General features: G+C 48.6%; 1 protein-coding gene across 1 annotated transcript; it reads left to right on the forward strand.

Annotated features, from left to right (window-relative positions):
• The first annotated feature begins 617 nt into the window (after positions 1–617).
• LOC116892522 (poliovirus receptor homolog) lies at positions 618–16,995 on the forward strand. The gene is made up of 8 exons (XM_032894277.1): positions 618–788; positions 2,826–3,179; positions 4,941–5,237; positions 7,416–7,533; positions 10,827–10,981; positions 12,356–12,484; positions 15,418–15,452; positions 16,049–16,995. Exons 1-8 carry the CDS (start codon positions 704–706, stop codon positions 16,136–16,138), a joined length of 1,263 nt encoding a protein of 420 aa, XP_032750168.1. The 5' UTR covers positions 618–703; the 3' UTR covers positions 16,139–16,995.
• Positions 16,996–23,617: the final 6,622 nt, after the last annotated feature.

Here is a 23,617-nt window from a genome sequence, read left to right on the forward strand (position 1 = left end):
CGCGCGCGCACACACACACACACACACACACACACACAGAGCTTGTCAGTTTCCTGCAATGAAAGAAAATGGTGGAAAAGTCAGATCCCTGGGGAAGCAACACCAACCTTTACATTTTTCTTATTAACTATTTTGGCTGTTCTTTAACATCTGTTTCCAATTTGATAGATTCTAAACTGCTTTTCTATGTACGCATGCATGTGTGTATATATGTATGATGTGTGTGCCTGGGTGTGTATGTATGAGTTTGTGGGCTGGATTTGTCTACGTGGACCAGGTTGACAGAACTCACAGATCTGCCTGCCTTGCAGAGTGCTGTGATTAAAGACATTTTAAGCCTACCTTCCCCTCTACCCCTATTATTTTTAATTAGAAAAAAAAAATCCGGGATGATCTCCTATGGCCCAGGCTGGCATCGAACCTGCTTTGGACCTCCGATCCTCTTCCTCCATTTTCCCCAACCCGACTCCCGTGCTGGGACCACAGGTTTACTTAACACAAATTGCCAGTGCCTTGGGCAACTAGCCCAGCGGACGGGTTTGGCTGTGTGCGCCTGCGCGCCGAAGACAGCGCTTAAAGGGTGACACCCGCGCTGCTCAGATTCCAGACGACGCCAGCTACCGGGAGAGAAAGGACGCTTGACCGCTCGCTGCTAGCTTGGATCCGCGTGGACTACAGGGAACTGAATCGGACCCGGAACCACATGGCCCCACTCGCTGGTGCCTCTCGCTCCCGGGTGTGGTCAGTGTGGCTGCTGCTGCTGTCCTGCTTTGCGTTCCAGAAAGCGGGTAAGTAGCCCCGCGCTCCTGCTCCCCGGCCTGGGCGCGCCTCGAGAGGCCCTCTGAGGCCACCCGATCCCTTCTTCCCCGCCCTTCTTCCTCCGGTCTGGATTCCGGAGCAGAGTTTCCAGAAAACTCATGCAGGATGGCCCACACTGGGCCCCCTAGTACCGGGGAAGATGAGGTAGGAGGGTTGCCTTGAGTTCCAAAGTAGCCTAGACTGCGGAATGAGACCCTGATTTGTCCCGCTGCGCGCGCACACGCGAGCGCTCACAAAGTTTTGGGCTTTTTTTTTTTTTTTTTTTTTTTTTTTATTGTAAAATAAATGACACCTACGCAAGAATCAGGTGACTTATGCCAGGAAGCCTGGCGGCTACACCCGAGTCTCCAGCAAACTCCTCAGAGTTGGTTCTTTCATTCATTTTCCTTTCGTTGAGTTGGAGACTGAAACCAGCCCCTCACTCGGGGAATTCTAGCGCAGGAGTCTACCCTGAGCATGCGAGGTGCTGACGATAGACCCTTGGACCTCACACAACCTAATTAGGAGCTCTGGGCTAAGTCCCATTGTTTCAGTGGTGGATCAGCAAGTCAGCTGGGCTCTCCGAGAGAGCTCAGTGTGAGGTTAGCAGCATGCTGACTTCATGGCTGTAACCAAAAACCAAAACCAAAAAACCAAACCAAACCAAAACAGGGAGGTGGTGGCTCATTCATGCCTTTAATCTCAATACTGGGGAGGCAGAGGCAGGTGGAACCTGGTACAGGGGCACCCTAGGGTCGCCATGGCAGGGCCTGGGTTCCCAGAACTTGACTCTGAAGTCATTATTAGACTTCTGAAGTATTATTGACTTCTGAAGTAATCAGAAATGCCTGACACTGTATCTGCTAATGTTGAAGGCCTACTGTGTGTTGGGCTAAAGACAGAGTCTCACATAGGGCCTAGCGGAGTGACTATTAATGGCCCAGATTCAAACCCCACCTTTTCATCTTATGCCGGTGTGAACCCCTAACAAATTTTCCTATGCCTCCATTTATGCATTTATTTCTAAGGGACACCTGCAGCCCAGGGGGATAGCGCACGCCTTTAGTCCCAGGACTTAGGCAGAGGCAAGCAGAGTTCCAGACCAGCCTGTTCAACATACTGAGACCTTATCTCTAATAGTAATTAATTATAATAAATTATACCTACTATATAATTATAAGGTAAAATTATTGTACATTATAATAGATTCTGTAATATAAGCATATTTATTATATCAATAATATTTAAATATAATATACTTAAGTAATTGTATTATAACGTATAAATATTTAAATATAACCCCAATACATTGTTTATTATTATTGTTATTATTATTATTATTATTATTATTATTATTAAAGTAAGGTAAGAAAGCACTGGCTGCTCTTGTAGAGGACTTGGGTTCTCAGCTCCCACATGGTGATTCACAGTCCTCTGTATCTCAAATATAGGGGAATTTCATGCCTCACTTTTGGCCCCCGTGGGCACTGCACACATATGTTGCACACACGTGTAGAGGAAAATCTCTTATAAACATCACCTGTCAATAAAAGAGCCAATGGCCAATGAGCTGAGGCAGGAAATATGGGGTGGGACACTGGCAGGAAGAAAGGATTCTGGGAAATAGTGAGAGAATAAAAGATAGGGCGGGGCGCAGGGGTTGGGGGTTGGCGGGATGGGGACAGATGTAAACCAGCAGGGAGACACTGAGGAGACGCTAAGGGAGAGGCAGACCAGCACTGGAGGAGAGGCAGCTAACCACATGGTAGATGCAGAACAGTCTAAATGGGTTAAGTGAGTTACGAGCTCGTCAGGGAATGAGCCAAAGCTTGTGGCCTAGGCATTTAATAATAACCAATTAGTCTCAGAGTTGTTATTGATGGGAAGCAGCCACCAGGAAAAATGGATTTAAAAATCATTTTTATACGTACGTCCATGCTAGCAAACACTAACACACGTGAACTAAAAATATACAACTTTAAAATAAATTAATTTAAATGAATTAATTGACACCTCTGGGTTCCCAGGTGGGGAGATAGCTGTGCAGGTGCTCTCCAATTCGACCGGCCTCTTGGGAGGGTCTACAGTCTTGCACTGTAGTCTGGCTTCCATAGAGAATGTGACAGTCACTCAGCTAACATGGATGAAGAGGGATCCAGATGGATCCCACCCTTCCGTGGCTGTCTTCCACCCCAAGAAGGGGCCCAGCATCTCTGATCCAGAGAGGGTGAAGTTCTTGGTTGCCAAGGTGTACGAGGATCTGAGGAACGCATCTCTGGCCATCTCGAACTTGCGTGTAGAAGACGAAGGCATCTATGAGTGTCAGATTGCCACGTTCCCCACAGGCAGTAAGAGCGCCAATGTCTGGCTGAAGGTGTTCGGTAAGTGTTGGGGTAAGGAGAAGGGACCCCAGGCCAGGGGAGCAGGGAGCTAGCCAAACCAAGAAAGCAAGATACCCTTGGGACATGACATAGCCTCCGTTTGTTCAGACCAGACGTGGGGTAAGTCAGAGGATCCAGGCAGGATCTCGTGGAGCCCAGGCTGGCTTCCAACTTGCTGTGTAGCTGAAGATGTCCTTGTCCTCCTGAGCTTACAGTCATTGCACCCCAGTCCTCTGACCTGACCTTTTTTGATATGTGGTCTTTCTAACCCTAGCTGGCCTGAAACTTGCTATGTAGACCAGGCTAGCCTCAGACTCACAGCAATTCTCCTCCCTCTGCCTTCTGAGTGCTAGAATTAAGTGGGTACATCATTATACCTGGCTTTTCTTTCTTTCTTTTAATATAAAATGAAGTTTATTTAGGGACATGGAGAAGAGGTATGAGGAAGGGAGTAGAGGCAGAGAGAGAAAGGGGACAGAGAAGGACAGAAAGAGAGAAAGAACGGAAGAGGCCAGCTAGGAACGCATGGAGGCAGGGAGAGGACAGTGAGAGAGATAGAGAGGGAGAGAGATGGGCTGGAGAGATGGCTCAGTGGTTAAGAGCACTGACTGCTCTTCCAGAGGTCCTGAGTTCAAGTCCCAGCAACCACACGGTGGCTCACAACCATCTGTAATGAGATCTGATGCCCTCTTCTGGTGTGTCTGAGGACAGCTACAGTGTACTCATAACATAAAATAATTTTTTTAAAAAAAGGAGAGAGGGAGGGAGAGACCAGAGACTATTCCTTCCTTCTTTAATCAAATAATACTTACAGAGCTATGTACCAAAGAGCATTTTGTATGTATGTATGTATATATTACATATTCATATAATATATTCATATATAATACATATTACATAGTCATACAATATATTCATATGTAATATATATTACATAGTCATATATGTTCATATGTAATACATATTACATAGTCATATAATATGTTCATATGTAATATATATTACATAGTCATATAATATATTCATATGTAATATATATTACATGGTCATATAATATATTCATATGTAATATATATTATGTATTCATGAAGTCCAGAAGAGGATATTGGATCCCCTGGAACTGGAGTTATAGATAGTTGTGAGCTGCCTTGGAAGTTGTGGTGCTGAGACTTGAACCTGGGTCCTCTGGAAGATTAGCCTGTGCTCAGAACTGTTGAGCCACTTCTCCGGTCCCCTCCTAAACCTCATTCTGAGTGCTTGGCCCGTGTATTCTTATTCTCTCTCCCCTGATACATAGACTTAACCTGCATCTATCTGGCTCTTCAGAAGCAGAGTTGAGATTTTACTTCATATTCTTCATTATATTTTATTTATCTGTGTGCCTATACAGGAGGCAGTCAAAGGACAAAGGTAGAGGAATTGTCCTTTGTGAGTCCGGGGAATGAACTCAGGCTATCGGGCGTGGCAGGAAACACCTATATCCACTGAGTCATGTTGCCCGCCCAATACTAGGATTTCAAATTGGCCGTCTCATACCCTTAAGCTACCCCTCTAACACCAAGCGTAGTGGCACAAGCCTGTATTCCACCACCAAGGAACCTGAGGCCAGAGGCTTATGAGCTCCAGGCCAACCTGGGCTACATAGTGAGATCTTGTCTCAAAAACAAAACAAAAACAAAAACAACAACAAAGCAGGATAAAGTGCTTTCTTCCTTTGGCTGTTGAATGGCCTGTGGAATGTGTCCTTAATGGTTCTTGCAGCCCGACCTAAAAACACAGCAGAGGCCCTGGAGCCCTCTCCCACCTCGATGCCGCAGGACGTGGCCAAATGCATCTCTGCTGATGGTCACCCTCCTGGACGAATCACGTGGTCCTCGAATGTGAATGGAAGCTACCGTGAAATGAAGGAAACAGGGTCCCAACCGGGCACCACCACAGTTATCAGCTACCTCTCCATGGTGCCTTCTAGCCAGGCAGATGGCAAGAACATCACCTGCACAGTGGAACATGAAAGCTTCCAGGAGCCAGACCAGCAGCGGTTGATCCTTTCCCTACCTTGTGAGTGTGTTGCGCATGAGTACAAACCCTGACCCCTGGCAGCCTCTGTCTCCTCCCTAATTCACGGTCCCTCATCCACACTCACTCCTTAGACCAGCTATGGGGCATAGTCACTGAGACACACACACACACACACACACGCACACACACGCACACACACACACCCTCTTCCTATTTTTACCCTGGTTCTCTAAGGCACCCACTGTTTCCCCAATATGGTACCCCTCTCTCCTACATTGTCTATGCCGACCAGCCCACCTACATTCCAATGTCCCAACCATGGCAGGCTATGTGGACACCGCCCCACAGTCTGACACTGAATCCTGGGTCCACAGTCCAAACGCCCTGGCACTGTCTACACTGGCTCATCTCTGGGCTGCCTGTCTCCCGGCCATCAGTACATGTAATTAGCTGTGCTCCGTGGTTGGGACTCACACTCTGTGGGGCCAGGGTCACCTCCCCTAGATGCCTAATTGACAGGGACACCTGCAGATTTACCGACAGAGGCAAAGAGTCCACCCAACCGAAGTAGGACACAGCAAACTATTCACCCAGCTTGCACAGAGTCATGGGTTTGAACCCCAGCATCACATAAGCCTGACATAGTAGCACACACCTATAATCCCAGCGTCCCGGAAGTGGTTCTCAACCTGTGGGTCTTGACCCCCTTGTAGGTCAAATAACATTTTCCACAGGAGTCACCAAAAGCCATTATGATTCATAGCAGCAAAATTACAGTTATGAGGTAGCAACAAAAAGAGTTTTATGGGGGGGGTGTCACTACAGCATGAAGAACTGTATTAAAGGGTCACAGCATTAGGAAGGTTGGGAAGCACTGCTCTCACGGCTTGATGGAAGCATGTTCAAGTCCAGCCTAGGCTACATGAGACCCCGTAAGTCTGACATGGTAGTGCACACCTGGAATCCCAATACACAGGAGGCTAAGGTCAGGGCATCCAGGTTTGAGGCCAGCCTCGGCTACGACATGCTCAGTACAAACAAACCCAAATGCAATTAATGATCATAGTGGATTTTACCCAACCCTAAATATCCAAAAGGTTAATTTTTAAAAATTTTATGACATCTAAGTATTTCTTAATCATGTGTCCAGAGGAGACAGCTATGCATGTGTGGAAATCAGAGTCCCTCGAGTGTCACCCCCCCCCACCATATGAGCGTCAAGGCTTGACTTGGGTCATCAAGCCAGGTGGCCGTGGTAGGCACCCACTGAGCCATCTCGCTGGCCCAATTTTGACACAGGATTGACTTCTCAGTCTTGGTGATACCTTTATTTTTTAAGGTTTATTTATTATGCACACTATAGCAGTCTTCAGACACACTAGAAGAGGGCATCAGATCCCATTGCAGATGGTTGTGAGCCACCATGTGGTTGCTGGGAATTGAACTCAGGACCTCTGGAAGAGCAGTTAATACTCCTAACCGCCGAGCCATCTCTCCAGTCATCTTGCCAGACTAAATCTTCAAGTTAGTGCCTCTCAAACCAGCTGTCTCTGAAGCTGTGAGAGTCTCTGTGACTAGGGGTAGCATCTTGAACTATTGGGATTTAAGCTCCTAGGTCATCTATGCTGCCCCATCTAGCACGCGCGCACGCGCGCACACACACACACACACACACACACGCACGCACACACTCGTCTTTACTGCTTGCTCCCCTAGGACTGAACTTTCCCCCAATCAGTGGCATCCACCCTGCACTCCCACACCCTGTCTACACCAAGCTCATCAACAGAGTCGACACAATCTTGCTTTTTCAGGGACTGAGTTGAGGTAGGATCTTTCAATGTAGCCCATGCTGCCCTCAAACTCATGGTCCTCCTGCCTCCACCTCCCAAGTGTCTGGTCAATGCCTAGCTCCTATACAAGCTCTTGAGACACTCCACTTACCTTCCTTGTCATCACTGTCTACCCTGGGCTCTCTTGTCAGAGCCATGAATGTGTTTGCAGTGTCCAGAAAGGCCTTTGCTCACATGACACCCAAGACAAGCCAAGACTTGTTGCAGGGAAACTCACTTAAAGGAGGAACCTGAGAAGTCCCTGACTAAGGAAGCCCAGACCTGACTATCATGGGTTGATCCCCAAAGCTGCCAAGCTGCCTCCTGCTCAGGAGAGGCCCCCCAGGCACTGCCCAGACCTCAGCCTCATGCCCATCTTCTCCAGATCCACCCGAAGTGTCCATCTCTGGCTATGACGGCAACTGGTACATTGGCCTCACTAACGTGAACCTGACCTGTGAAGCTCGCAGCAAACCACCGCCCACCAACTATAGCTGGAGCACGTGAGTGATTGGGACCTGGAACACCATCTGTGGGAGGGGAGCTGGGGTCAGGACCCACAGGTTTGAGAGAGAAGGGCAAATACAGGAGCAGTTAAAATTGAGTTGGGCAGGGGTTGGGGATTTAGCTCAGTGGTAGAGCGCTTGCCTAGCATGCGCAAGGTCCTGGGTTCGGTCCCCAGCTCCGGAAAAAAACAAACAAACAAAAAAAAAAACGAAAAAAACAAAAAAAACAAAAAACAAAATTGAGTTGGGCATAGTAGCCCACATCTTTAATCCCAGCATGCTGGTAGCAGTGGCTGGTGGACCTCTGTGAGTTGGAGGCTAGCCTGGTCTACAGAGTAAGTTCCACGGCAGCCAGGGCTATACAGAGAAACCCTGCCCCTCCCCCCCCCAATCAAAATCAGTAAAATCATAGTCCTAGTAAAATTTTAGTCTTAGGGGTCGGGGGTTTAGATCAGTGGTAGAGCGCTTGTCTAGCAAGCGCAAGGCCCTGGGTTCGGTCCCCAGCTCCGAAAAAAAAAAAAGAAAAGAAAAAAAAAAAAAAAAAAAAAATTTTAGTCTTGTGACTGTGCCTGGGGTTTTCAGGGTGGTTGGATTCAGATCACGGCCACACTAGCTGTCCAGGGATTTTTTTTTTCCACCATACCCCTCGGAAATCCCCTTCTCTGTTAAGGTTAAAGGCAAAAAAAAAAAAAAAAAAAAAAAAAAAGCTGGGATAATAGTTTAATCCTTAGGTGAGTCACCCAGGATAGATAAATAAATCAAAGAGGTCTGCCTTCATCCAGATCCCTTTGATTCCTGACCACCTACATCTGCCACTCCTGAAGCCACCAGCCATTCCAGTGTACAGATAAGAAAATTACCTCAGAGCCGTCAGAAGCTCCAAATGCCTCTGGAGGCTGAGCTTATATGGACAGGAAAGGGAGATGGCTCAGGTGGGAAAGTGTTTGCTGTACAAACAAGAGAACCTGAGGCTAATCCCCAGCACCCACATGAATAAAGACCTCATCTCAAAGAGAAAAGAAAAGAAGGGAAGGAAGGAAGGAAGGAAAGAGAGAGAGAGAGAGAGAGAGAGAGAGAAAGAAAGAAAGAAAGAAAGAAAGAAAGAAAGACAGACAGGGTGATTTTCTTTTTCAGTTAAGGTTAGAATCCAGGGCCTCATAAACTCTAGGAAAATATATTACCACTGAGCCACGCCCCCAGCCCCTCACTGGGGGATTCTAGGCAGATGCTCTACCACTGAGCCACGCCCCCAGTCCCTCACTAGGGGATTCTAGGCAGGGGCTCTACCACTGAGCCACGCCCCCAGCCCCTCACTGGGGGATTCTAGGCAGGGGCTCTACCACTGAGCCACGCCCCCAGTCCCTCACTGAGCCACGCCCCCAGTCCCTCACTGGAGGATTCTAGGCAGGGGCTCTACCACTGAGCCACACCCCCAGCCCCTCACTGGGGGATTCTAGGCAAGCTCTATGACACCTGCCTAATGTATAAATAATTGAACATAAGTTTTATTAGACTTCTTTCTTTATTTCAAAAATACTTGGGATGAGCCATTCTAGAACTTTCAAACAGACCCATTAGTGCATGTATTCAAGTATAGCCACCCACTTTGGTTAGTCCCACGTGTGTGCACACAGACGCACACACACGCACACATGCACCACCCCTCCCTATTCTTCTGGTCCCCCGACAGCTGTAATCTTGTCCTAGGGGCAGTTTGCACATCTTCCCTCCCACGTTCTAAACATAGCGAAGCTCATAGTTTCACAACCCTGTTTCTTCTTGTTAGGGAAATTTCCAATATGCATTGTCATAGGAATTTTCCAAGTGAATGCCCAAAAGAAAAAAGAAATTCAGGTCGAGGAATTTCTGACTGATATTCACTGCCTCTACTTTGGCATTTAAAAAAACTATTCCATCTATTCATTTATTTTGTGGGGAGGAAGCAGCCAATGCCACCATGCACGTGAGGGGGTCAGAAGGCAGGCATCCGTTTTCTCCTTCTACCATGTGTAGAACTCTGGGATAGAACTCAGATCGTGGATCGTCAGGCTTGGCAAAAGCACTTTCCACCTGTTGAGTCATCTTACTGGCCCCATTTTGGGCTTTTTTGAGACAGTTTCCTTACGTAGACCTCAGCATGGCTGGCCTAGAACTTGCTGCAACCCTGCCTCAGGGTCCCAAGTTCTGGCACCACAGGCGCGGTCCATGAATTGACGGCCCTGCTCCCTCAGCCTCCTGCTTGCTATGGTTCCTGGAGTCCCTACTAGACCCTGCCCACATTGTTAGAATCTACACTCTATATATTAATCAGTTATTTAACCAGTCTTTAGGGCCAGGTGTGGTGGCACATGCCTTAATCTCAGCAGAGGCAAGCCAGTCTTCGTGAGTTCAAGGCCAGCCAGGTCTACAGAGCAGATTCTAGCCAGTCAGGGCTACGCGGTGAGAGCCTGTCTTAAAATAGAGCAAATCTGTTCATATTGTGTGATAAGGTGACCATTTCTGTATTTTAACTGTGCAACCATGCATGCCTTGGTGGTTAAGGGCCACACCACATTACCAGTATTTACTGGAAAGGAAATGACATCAACATTTGGCATCTAAGGACCGGGAGCCTGACTCAGTGGTAGAGCACCTCTGAGTCATTTCGGTGCTGAGAACTCCACACTTCCACACCTGCTGCCTCCCTGCTTGGATACTTCCTTATGGCTTGTGCCCATCCTCCAACCCAGCTTGGTGCATAAGGTTGACCAAAGTCTCTGTGTTTCTGGGCTTTCTGCCCCGCCGAGCAACATAAAATTGTAAAAGAATGTCTGAGAAAGATAAATGTCTGGGATAGGTAAAACAGGGTGGGGACTAGAGAAGGAGGGTTGCTCTGCAGTAGAAGTAGTGTCCTGTCACCAAGGCTGTGCCTGAGAGCAGAAGCCTGGGGGGAGGCCAGGCAGAGCTCAGCACCGGAGGACGGGCATTGTACCCACAGTGAGAGAATGGCGTTTGCAGGTGCTTCTCTGCCACCATCGGCCCCTGCTTCTGCAAAGGTCTAAGGGAGGTGTAGGTGCATGGAGCGGGAGGTTCGTGTTAATGTGCACAGGTAGAGGGGGGAGGTCGGATCACGTGGGCCTTGCCCTGAGTGAGGCCTGGCCCTGAGAGCCCTGGAAATGGATCTGGGTCCGTGTGCCCTCTGGTGGCCGTATGGGGGACAGCCGGAGGCGAGGACTTGAAGCTAAAGCCCCCCACTACAGCATTTGTGTCCCATCACAGAGGCTGCCCGCTTACTATCCTGTCTTCCCCAGGGCCACGGGTCCCCTTCCCAACTCCACTCATTTCCAGGAAAACGGCAGTCACCTGCTAATCTCCACCGTGGATGGCCTCAATAACACGATCTTTGTGTGCGAAGCCATCAATGCCCTAGGGTCTGGGCAGGGCCAAGTGACCATCTTAGTTAAAGGTGAGCAGTCCTCGGACAAGGAGGGGAGGTACAGGAGGATGGCCCCTTAGCAGTGGGATCTGGGTGGGGTGGCCAAGAATGATGGCAGTCATAGGTCACATACAGCCCGGACTAGGGCAGGTGTGGGACACCTCTGACCAAGGAATGTAATAAGAAGTTTTCTGTAAGTCCGTCTTTTTCCTCTCAGCCCCAAACTCCTGTAAATAATGACTCAGAGACTCAAATATATTTACAATGCCTAGGCCACATAGCTAGGCATGTTCCCCGACAGCTTTATAATTTTTCCCCCCTCTGGAGCTGGGGACCGAACCCAGGCCTAGGCAAGCGCTCTACCGCTGAGCTAAATCCCCAACCCCAGCTTTATAATTTAATAACCCCACTATTCTATTGTAAATTCTGCTGTGTGGCTGTTTACCTGGTCCTTAGTTACATACGGCTATCTTCCTCTATGTCTGGGCCCATCCTCCCACACTTGGCTCTATCCCTGCTGGATGCCCCTCCTTCTAGTTCCTGCCTCAGCTCATTGGCCATAAGCTTGTTTATTGACAGGGGATGCTTATAAGAGATTCTCTCTACAGAGGGACTCAGAAGTCTCTTCCCAAGGGTCTTGGACATATTAAGCAAAGAAAATCTGAAAGGGGAGGGCAGGAGGCACAGAGTCGGCTCAGCGGCTAAAGGGGCTTGCTGCCAAGCCTGATGGTCTGAGTTCAAACCCTGGCACATTCATCGGAAGGAGAGACCCAACTTCCACAAGTTGCCTTCCAACCTCCACTTACCCACTACGGCAAGGCACATGTGCACACATCTGCAAACACATGCACATGAATAATTGTAATTCTTACTTGGAAAAATAAGTTGGTGAAGGTGCAGCTTCAGGTATGGTTGGATCCGGGTGCCAGTCCAGGAATTTCTTTACATCTCTTATCTTGGAAGCGTAGGGGCACACACCTCTCGGTCCCTGGCAGGGCTGACGCAGAAGGTTCAAAAACCTGAATGGCCAGGGCCAAGGATACAGTTTATTTGGTAGAGTGCTTGCTTAACAGGCATGAGGCCCGGGTTCAAACCCTAGCATGTTATCTGCTGGGTGCTGTGGTACACACCTGTGATCACAGTGCTTGGGAGACAGAGAGGGAGGAGAAATGGGGTGGAAGGTTATCCCTGGCTACATAACACGTTTGTGGTCAGCCTGGGCTACACGAGCCCCTATCTCAAAACAGAAAACTAAAACAAACAGTCCCGCTGTAATGACCAGAAAGGGTGGTCAACACCTAGACACTGTAGACTGAGCGAGGTGGAATTCGGGGAGTTGTTTCAAAGATGCAGAGGCAACATGAAAGCTGAATAACTGTCCTTACCTGCTTGCCCATTTTCCAGAGGCATCTGAGATTCTGCAGCCAAAGACAAGCTCAGGTGCTGGCTCCATCATTGCCATCATTGCCATCGTCTTTTGTGTCCTGATCATCGGAGTAGTAGCAGGCATTGTATTCTGGAAATACAGGCGTGGTAAGTCTTTTCGTCCTTAGGACATTCCTTTACCCTCTTTTGAGAGCCGCTTCAAGGAGTCCCCACTCTGTGCAGCCTTGGGTCCCAAGCATCCATGGGCACAGATCAACGGTACAGCCAGAGAGTTTTCGGATTTGGTTTTGAAGTATTAGAGATGGAATGTTGGGCTTTGTGTATATTAGGCAGGGGCGCTACCACTGAGCCACGCCCCCAGCCCTCATTGGGGGATCCTAGGCAGGGGCTCTACCACTGAGCCACGCCCCCAGCCCCTCCCTGGGGATTCTAGGCAGGAGCTCTACCACTGAGCCACGCCCCCAGTCCCTCACTAGGGGATTCTAGGCAGGGGCTCTACCACTGAGCCACGCCCCCAGCCCCTCCCTGGGGATTCTAGGCAGGAGCTCTACCACTGAGCCACGCCCCCAGCCCCTCACTGGGGGATTCTAGGCAGGGGCTCTACCACTGAGCCACGCCCCCAGCCCCTCACTGGGGGATTCTAGGCAGGGGCTCTACCACTGAGCCACGCCCCCAGCCCCTCACTGGGGGATTCTAGGCAGGGGCTCTACCACTGAGCCACGCCCCCAGCCCCTCACTGGGGGATTCTAGGCAGGGGCTCTACCACTGAGCCACGCCCCCAGCCCCCCCACAGGAGCCCCCAGCCCCTCACTAGGGGATTCTAGGCAGTGGCTCTACCACTGAGCCACACCCCAGCCCCTCACTGGGGGATTCTAGGCAGGGGCTCTACCACTGAGCAACACCCCAGCCCCTCACTGGGGGATTCTAGGCAGGGGCTCTACCACTGAGCCACGCCCCCAGCCCCTCCCTGGGGATTCTAGGCAGGGGCTCTACCACTGAGCCACGCCCCCAGCCCTCATTGGGGGATTCTAGGCAGGAGCTCTACCACTGAACCATGTCCCAAGCCCTTCACTTTCCATAGACCACACTGTCTAAGCACTAGGTCTGAATGCCAGTGTAGTCTGCACAGGGGCCTGTGCTGTGTGGGGGAAGGGATGTGTGTTTTAACTGACCAACCTGGCTGCTGTAGCCACACAGAATGACCGGTTGGTCATAGAAGGCCATCCTTTGTGACTGATTTTTTTCTTCAAAACGTGAAATAAACCTGCCCCCCACCCTGTCCCCAGTCACCTGGCTTCTGCCTCCTCCTCTACAGAATCCCCTCTGACCTCTCACAGAGCAGATCAAGAGCTGTCTTCAGTCTCACCCAGACCAGCCTTGCTCAGTCCTGGTGGTCACATGTGTCACAGCCCTGTGTGGGGACATGTGTATCTGTCCCAGTGGACTGTGAGCACAGAGGACTTGGAACTGTCAGGGTCAAAGGTATCTCCTGCTACATAGGTCAGCTTGGGCTACCTGGGACCTTGCCTCAAAAAAAAAAAACGTGCCAGGCAGGGGTGGCGCACGCACCTTTAATCTCAGCACTCGGGAGGCCGAGACGGGATGATTGTGAGTTTAGAAGCCAACCTGGGCTAAATGTCAGGGCCTCTCCCTCCACCCCGAGATAAAGCTAAATCCTAGCCCTGTCTCAGTGGTTATATCCCGGGGGAGGAGCGACTTCGTCTCTGTGGATTGACATATACCAGAGCAGATGACATGATTAGCACAGCCCTTGCCGCCTGAGAAGGCACGTGCTGGGGGGGGGTGCGTTAGCTACGGCCATCATTGGCTTTAGTAATAATTATCCTCACTATTAACTTCCAGAAAGGTGAGGCTGTCTGTCTCTTGGTCTCAGCTGTGTCTCCAATGTCTTCTTGTCACAAAAGAGACACCTTCCATTTACTGACTGACCCCTGCTGGAGAGTTGAGGGAACTCAGGCACACAGAGGTTAACTCACTAGCCCCAACGCCACACCAGCCCTAAAGGGTTAGAGAGAGAATTTTGGCTCTTGGACAAATTATTTTGTTTTGGAGACAGGCTCTCACTCCTTAGCCCAGGCTGGCCTGGAATCCAGTATGTGGACCAGGGAACCCTTGAACTCACAGAGATCCACCTGCCTCTGCCTCCTGAGTGCTGGGATTGAAGGTGTGCACCACCATGCCTGGCTTTATATTTTGTTTTGTTTTTGTTTTAACGTGGTATCATGGGTGCTTTATCTGCATTTATGTCTGCATAGTACATGCATGCAGTGCCCACAGAAGCCAGAAGAGGGCGTCAGATGCCCTGGAACTGGAGTTACAGGTGGTTGTGAGGCACCATGTGGGTTCAAGGAACTCTATCCAGGTCCTCTGTAAAAATGGCCAGTGCTAGGGGGTTGGGGATTTAGCTCAGTGGTAGAGCGCTTGCCTAGCATGCTCAAGGCCCTGAGTTCGGTCCCCAGCTCCGGAAAAAAAAAATGGCCAGTGCTCTTAACCACTGAGCTATCTTCCCCCCCAGTACCCCCCCTTTTTTTTTTCCAGAGCTGAGGACCGAACCCAGGGCCTTGCGCTTGCTAGGCAAGCGCTCTACCACTGAGCAAAATCCCCAACATCCTTTTCTTTTTTTGAGACAGGGACTCATGTAGTCTAGGCTGGCCTCACATTCTATATGTAGCCAGAAATGACCTTAAAGCACTGGTCTACTTCTAAAGTGTGTGCACCACCATGGCTGGCTCTTCCCTGTCCTGCACCAATGCAAAGACCAAAGAAGCCCAGATGCCCTCAGACATCCTCTTCCCATGATTCCAGAGTCTCAGACATCCTCTTCCCATGATTCCAGAGTCTCAGACATCCTCTTCCCATGATTCCAGAGTCTCAGACATCCTCTTCCCATGATTCCAGAGTCTCAGACATCCTCTTCCCATGATTCCAATAGTCTAGGCATCCTCTTCCCATGATTCCAGAGTCTCAGACATCCTCTTCCCATGATTCCATAGTCTAGGCATCCTCTTCCCATGATTCCAGTATCACTTTCCTCCTGACAAGTTCTCTTGTTTCTCCAGGTCGTGGTCGGCAGTCCAGGACCTCAGACAGGGGGGTGAGTACAGAGGCACAAGGGAGGAGGATGAAGGGGTCTGAGTAGGCCACAGACCTATTTCTGGAACTTTCTCAAGAAGGGCAGGGCAGATAGCTACAGTGTGGCATTGGGAGTTGGGATTTTCCAGGTCCCCAGCTTGTGCCCCACTGGGAGGAAGATGGGACCTAGTGGGAGGAGGCTGGATTATTATTCTGAGTATGTCTTTAGAAGGAATTTTGAGAGCCTACATCTGATTTTGAGATCAAGTTATCCTTTGAGTACAATGTCTAGCCAAGGCTGGCCTTGAACTCTTGACCCACCTGCCTCTATCTCCCTAGTGACTGGATTACAGGTGTGTGCCACTGCATCCAGCTCTCTGTTTGGTGGTGGGGGGTGGGGAGGACATGTCACTGTAGCCTAGGCTAGCCTCTGACAATCCTCCTGCCTCTGATGCCAGAGTGCCAAGGTTCTGAGGTCTGCCTACCTCCTAATCCCTGCCTATGGCCACTGCTTAGGGATCGGGTGGGCCAGCTCCTTGAGCACCTCACTTTACTGGGAAGACCGTTTACTTGAAAGAGGCCCTGACTGAAATGTGATGTCTGTTGTCCCCCATCCAGAACGTCCGCTATTCAGTGGCGAATGGCGTCTCTGCCCCGAACGTGGAGACGAACAACTTGAGGTGGTGGTGCTGGGGTGGACAGAACTAAGGAACTTGAAGACATAACAACTGGAACCCTACTCCCACAAAAGAAAAAGCCTCCAGAGAGACTGACTGTCCAGTGTGGCGAACATAGCAAGGTTGGGGGTCTCCTTGGACGCTGCCGAATTCTGCATTGTCGAAAGGACTCGTGGAACCCGGTGTGCTGACTCACACTTGACATCTCAGCAAGCTAGGGCCACATAAAGCAAGGTTGAGTCTAGCACGGCTGTAGAGAGAAGCCCTGTCCATACACAGGCAAGCTAAGGGGCTTTGAGACAGTCAGAAACTGAAGTCTTTGTTTGGGTAAGGTAAACCCTCTACCTCGTGTATGTGCCAGACTTGAAAGACTTCTACCTCTGAGACTCAAGTGCGGACTCTCTTTATAAGCTGACTCAGTTGGGGCTAACCCCTCTCTCCTCTCTGGACAAGGTCTCAGAGTGTAGCCAAAGCTAGGCCGAAACTCACAGAGGTCCGTCTGTCTCTACCTCCCAAGTGCTGGAGTTAAAGGTGTGTGTGTGCCACACTCCTTTTCTAAGTCTTTTTAATAAAGTAAAATATATATTTATTAAAAAAAAAATTTAGTTATAATATATATATTTTTGAGACAGTGTTTCCTGTAGCCCAGGCTGACCTCAAACTTACTATGTAGCCAAGAATGATAGTAAACTAATTTATTTTAATTTATTTGTCTTCAAGTTTAAACATAGCCCAACCCCTGCTCCTTTCCCTCTCTTCTCTCAATCCATTTTCATCTTCTTTTTCTTCCCAGACACTATTCTGATGTATGTCTTCATTACAAACATTTTATTGACCTTCGTAAAAATGTGTGAACCACAGATAAAAAAAGTTTTGTATTTGACAAAATTGTAGCTGTCTTTCTGAGGCTGACTTGACTTCTTTGATACCATTCTCTCCAGTTGTATCCAGTTTCTTTTTTTTTTCTTTTTTCTTTTTCTTCGGAGCTGGGAACCGAACCCAGGGCCTTGCGCTTGCTAGGCAAGCGCTCTACCACTGAGCTAAATCCCCAACCCCGGTATCCAGTTTCTTGTAAGCGATGGAACTTTGTTCTTCTCAGTGGTTGCAAAACCCCAACTGTGTGTGTGCATTTTCTTTACCTGTTCCTCTGTGGGCGGCCAGCTGGGTCGGGTCCATATCTGAGCTGTTGTGCACGGTCTTCTCTCTGTGGTGGCTTTAGTAAATCCCAGGGATGCTCCAGCCCGTACTGTGGTCTGTGCTGTTTGAACCTGGGGACAAGAGACTGAGGTGCTTATTTTACATATTAAAGCAGACCTGGCCTCCTGGTTCTCCCAGCATCCCTCAGTCCTGACTTGGCATACCCTGTCCCCAACACTGAACTTCCCAACTTCCCCAAAAGTTCTTCTCTTTATAATCCAGACATTTTGGTTCTCTCTCTCTCTCTCTCTCTCTCTCTCTCTCTCTCTCTCTCTCTCTCTCTCTCTCTCAATGGGTCATTTCTTTGATTCTCTTCCTCTTTCCCCCCCTCCCAATGGTGACTTCCCTGGCCTCAGTCCTTGGAGCCAATGAACTCACCCAAGAGCAGCTTCCCAATAAACCTGCATTTAGTAAAATCTCATCTGGCGTGAATTGGCTCATTTCACCGATGGAGAAATGACTTACTATACATTCAGATTTTTAGAGATAGTACATCAATAGTGTAAGGATGGCTATACCAGCACCAGCAGTTACATCATGCAAAGGTTCCCTTTTTCTGCAAAAGTGTTTTCTCAGTGACTACCATTCTGACTGGAATGAGGTAGTGGTGGAATCTCAGTGTGGTGCATGTGCGTGCGAGCATATGTGTGTGCCTGCGTGTGTGTGTGTGTGTGTGTGTGTGTGTGTGTGTGTGTGTGTGTGTGTGTGTGTGTGTGTCCATGCACTCATGTGGGTGTATTGCAGAGGCCAGAAGAAGGCCCCAAATGTGGAGCCAGGCTTACATGCCCTTGTGAGCAGCCCTCCGCCCCCAACAGGTGCTAAGAACCCAGTTCGGCCTCTGCCAGAGCAGCACATGCGCTTAACCACTGAGCACCCCGACAGCCCCTCAGCAGGTTTTTGCTTTTTTAAATTACTAATTAATTTTTTTGCCTTTTGCTTTTTTTTTTTTTTTTTTTTTTGAGGCAGGTTTCTCTGTGTATCCCTGGCTGTTCTAGAACTCACCCTGTAGAACAGGCTGACCTCAAACTACTCAATATAGTTGTTTTTTTTAAAGATTTTTTTCTGTTATATGTCTGAGTACACTGTCACTCTCTTCAGACACACCAGATGGTTGTGAGCCACCATGTGGTTGCTGGTATTTGAACTCAGGACCTCTGGAAGAGCAGTCGGTGCTCCTAACCACTGAGCCACCTCTCCAGCCTGCTTATTTTATTTTTAAAGCATCTTTATAAAAACTAAGGAATCATTATCTGAGGATAATGGCCCACACCTCCAATCCCAACACTCAAGAGGCAGAGGCAGGTAGATCTCTGAGTTCGAAGTCAGCCTGGTCTGCAGAGTGAGTTCCCGGACAGTCAGGGCTACACAGAAAAACCCCATCTCCAAAACAAAAGAAATCAGCTGGCTATAGTTGCATGAATTGTTACTATTTTCTTGCCTTGTTTAGCCCAGGCTGTCCTTAAGGTCACTGTATATATAGCCGAGGCTAGCCCTGAGCTCTCAAGTCTTCTGCCTCCACCTTCCAAGTGCCAGACTTAGAGGGCACAGACTCGAACTTGTGGGGGCCGTCAGCTCAAACAGCCTTTTACCAAACTTAAGTCCTGACAGAGGCCCTGCCTACTGTGGGTTGGCTGGAATTGACAGGTTTTAACTCATCTGTGGAGGGGCTCATGGAGCTCAAATGTGGCTGCAAGGAATACTTTAAAAGACCCTTAGGCATGAGGAGTTGACTCAGGTCCCAGCGCACATGTAAAAACCACACTTTAATAAAAGCGTGTGCCTATATTCCACTCTCCATGTGATGGGTCTGCAAATACCGGGCAGGCAGAGTAATCATTCCCGAGAGGCAAGAGGGAAACCCTCTTCCACGGGGCTGGAACGTTGGTGTTGGTTCCAACATCCAGAGTCTGACCCCGGGCAGACTATTTGGAGCACACTTAAGTACAGTCTGGAAAAAGTGCCCTGGCTGGTGCCCCAGGCCAACCAGAAACCTGGAACCTCGACCTCATTTGCTTTCCGAGACGGGGTTTCCCTGGGTAGCCCTGGCTGGTCTGGAACTCACTCTGTAGACCAGGCTGGCCTCGAACTCAGAGATCTGCCTGCCTCTGCTTTCTGAGTGCTGGGATTAAAGGCATGCACCATCCACTGCCAGGCTAAATTCTTTAAACCCAAAATCTAGGATTCTCTTACCTCCAGAGATCCCAAATACAGAGACTAAGGTAGACTTAGCTTGAAGGGTAAGTTGGAGAGGGGTAGTCAGTTACTGAGGTCAAGGAACATCGTCTCGGTGGCCTCCCGTAGGAACAATAGCCCTCACCCTTTCCTAGGAGGAGCCCCACCTCAGGGCTCGGGGGATCTTCTCAGGGATGTTGGCAGGACCCCGAATGTTATGGGGTACCTAAAGAGAAACACCTGAGAGACTGAATAAGTCAGACGGAGTCTTTGTGACCTTTAACCACTGGTGTTATTGCCCCAAGGAGATTTAGCAAGAATCAACCTCAACCTCCGATTTGACTGAATTTTAAAAGTAACCCCCCCCACACACACAATTGTGACATACAGGAGAGGTAGCTCTGGCCATGTGCAGCAGTCAGATTTGTTTCCAGAAATGGACAGACAGACAGCAGTCAAATGACCAGGCAATTCACCTGCTTTAGGGTCACATCGTATTGGAATTTATGGCTGATTCGACCAGAGACCAGTTTTACCCAAGACGGTTTTAGCTGGTAAGCATTCTTAGGAATCCATTCATGGGACGGAATAAACTATGGTTCAGTTGTTCGCTTGGCCAGAAACCAAGGAGCGAATTTCACAGTTATTTGTATTACAGTGTGGCAGAGCTGTAGCCCTGGGAATTTTGCTCAGCCAGGTGAACTACAGCCCCAGCATTTGTCAGGCAGAGGCAAGCAGGTCTCAGAGTTTAAGGCTAGCCTGCTCTACAGAGTTCCAGAAAACCAAAAAAAAAAAAGGAAAGAAAAAAATTGTTTTTGCTTCTCTGAGGGTGGAGCCCTCGAGGGCGTGTCAGTTATGAAGGCCCCCACAGACACCGTGGCTGGCAAAGTAATGAGCTATGTGAGGAAGAAGGAAATCCTGTTCAGAGTGACTAAGTAGCCTGGGTTGGGTCAAACTTCTAGAGTGGGGCCCTGGGCAGTTTATTTTAAGCATGTTTATGTACAGTGCATTTTTGGAAGAAAAGTTTCCTGATGTAACAAGATCCTGTGTACACAGGGAGGCATAATTACATCGAAACTCTCCTCAAAGTACAAGTAATTCTTCCATGAAGACAGGTTCAGGCTAGAGATGGCTCGGCGGTTAAGAGCACTGGCTGCTCTTCCAGAGACCCTGAGTTCAGTTCCTACAACCACATGGTGGTTCACAACCATCTGTAATGGGATCTGATGCCCTCTTCTGGTGTGTCTGAAGACATCGACAGTGTACTCATATAAATAAAGTAAATAATTCTTTTTTTTTCTTTTCTTTTTTTCGGAGCTGGGGACCGAACCCAGGGCCTTGCGCTTGCTAGGCAAGCGGTCTACCACTGAGCTAAATCCCCAACCCCCCCACAGATAGGTTCTTAGACAGGTGTCGCGGGTTACCTAGCAGGGAAGACAGCTTAGACATAGTATCTTAGTTAGGGTTTTACTGCTGTGAAGAGACACCAGGACCAAGACAACTGTTGTAAACGCAAACATTTAATTGGGGCTGGTTTATAGGTTCAGAGGTTCAGTCCATTATCATCATGGCAGGGAACCAGGCAGTATCCAGGCAGACATGGCTCTGGAGAAGAAGCTGAGAGTTCTATATCTTATCCCAAGGCAGCCAGGAGGAGACGTCTTCCATAGACAAACAACAAGAGGAACGTCGATTCCGCACTGGGCAGAGCTTGTGCACTGGGAGCCCTCAAAGCTCCCCTGCACAGTGAAGCACTTCCTCCAACAAGGCCACGCCCATTCCATCAAAGCCACGCCCCCTAATAGTGCCACTTCCATGGGCCAAGCACATTCAAGCCCCCACACGTAGGTTTACATCTTTATACAAAAAGTCTTAATAAGCAGGTCGGGGGCTACACTGAATGCTCGGCATCCTGGCGTGGCCCCAAGCCTTTCTCGGAATGAACTTTTAATCACAAAATCACTTCACCTAACAAGAACAGTTAGCCAGAAGCAGAGCTACAGAAGCCAAAAAGCCAGGTTAGTGCCTTTAGAGGCTTTTCCCAGAACTGTGGACTTTGATTTTGGTTTTGCCTGTGGTGCTGAGTTTTGCAGCCTGAATGGGATTTCCATCATGGTGAGAGTTCAGGTAAGGTTGGGTGCCTGTTATATTCCCCATGGGTCTCAGTGAATGAGTCAAATCATGGACTCATCCTGTCCTAAAGAGGGATAGTTGGTCCTAAGGACCATTAATGTTACTGAACTGATACATAATTGAACATATAGTTAAGATGCTGAACCCACCGTTAACCCAACCAGAATGAGAATTAAGGGCCAAGTCGGGGCTGAGAGCAGAGTTATTAGCCATGGGGAACAACAGAGCAGAGGCTGGTACCAATTATCTGATTTACAACTTTGTCTCTTTTTGAGATTTTCCCCAACCGTACATAACAAGATTTTCTCTAATTACTTCTGATCAATTAACATAGAAACAACAGATTTCCCCTAAAGCTAGACTTAATTCCCCCTTATCTCATGAGAAGTAAGTCTAAACCTCTGGATTTGTAGGATCACATCTGTAAGGAAGTCTAACTGCTGTTTTCATTCAGAAATGGAAACTTTTATTTTGTCTTGTTTTTCAAGACAGGGTCTTTTGTGTAGCTCTGGCTGTAGTGGAATTCACTCTGTAGACCAGGCTGGTCTTGAACTCAGAGACCCACCTGCTCTGCCCCCTGGATGCTGGCATTAGAGGCGCGAGCCACCACTACCAGGTCAGGAAAATGGAAACTTGTAAGGTCCTGATCAACCTGTCTACCTAGTTTCTTAAAGTTCTTACCTCCCATGATAAAAGCCAGTATGCCATGACAGCTGAGCTGGCTTCTCCTGCTCCGACCAGAGGAGGCAAGAGGACGGGGATAGGTCTTTTTCCCTTGTGGTCCAGGGTGCAATTAAACATACGTTTTCCCTTCTTCTCCATTATGTGGGTATACCTGGGGCACAATGTGTGCTCTGGTGCATAAAGACGGCTCTTGACCATTACAGCATCAGAAGATGCACGTTTAGTCACAGCATTAGAACTTGCCCAGGGAGTATCTCGGGGCTGGGTAACACTGCTGTCTCCAGATGAGTTAACTCACAAGGCAGACTAGCGGGCAGCAGAATAGAGGAGGGGGGAGGGGGTGTTGGTAGCTCTGGTGACTGAATGGCTCCCAGCACTTTATTAAACTGCTGTGACTTAAAAAGTTGTGTGCGGTAAGGTTATTGGTGGGACCCAAGGAGAATGCTGGGTGGGACAGAATCACATGTGGATGAAAGACCACGGTGACAAGACAAATCAAGACAGCAAGTTGAATAGTCAGACACCAGCGAAAGAATCAATCACATCTATATCCTTAACTACGTCCATGTCTATATGTATACATACAAACATATGTATGTATGTACACATGTATGTATATATATATATGTATATGTATTTTGCCTTAGGGTTTTACTGTTGTGAACAGACACCATAACCACCATAACCAAAGAAACTTTTTTTTTTTTGGTACATAGCTCTGAACGTATTATTTAATTAAAGAAGGAAGGAATATTCTCTGGTCTCTCCCTCCCTCTTTTTTTTTTTTTTTTTTCTTTTTTCGGAGCTGGGGACCAAACCCAGGGCCTTGTGCTCGCTAGGCAAGCGCTCTACCGCTGAGCTAAATCCCCAACCCCCCCCTTTTTTTTTAAAGATATATTTTATGTATAAGTACATTGTAGCTGTCTTCAGACACATCAGAAGAGGGCATCAGATCCCATTACAGATGGTTGTGAGCCTCCATGTGGTTGCTGGGAATTGAACTCAGGACCTCTGGAAGAACAGTCAGTGCTCTTAACCACTGAGCCATCTTTCCAGCCTCCAAAACAACTCTTATAAGAATAATATTTAATTGGGGCTGGCTTACAGATGGTTCAGTCCATTATCATCAAGGCGGGAGCATGGCAGCATCCAGGCAGGCATGGTGCAGGGGGAGCTGAGAGTTCTATATCTTCGTCTGAGGGCTGATAGAAGAAGACTGACTTCTAAGGAGCTAGAAGGAGGGTCTTATAACCCATGACCACAGTGACACACCTACTCCAACAGGGCCACAGCTTCTAACAGTGCCATTCCTGGGCCGAGCACA

Source organism: Rattus rattus, chromosome 2 (assembly GCF_011064425.1).
Source record: "Rattus rattus isolate New Zealand chromosome 2, Rrattus_CSIRO_v1, whole genome shotgun sequence".
Classification (NCBI taxonomy): domain Eukaryota; kingdom Metazoa; phylum Chordata; class Mammalia; order Rodentia; family Muridae; genus Rattus; species Rattus rattus.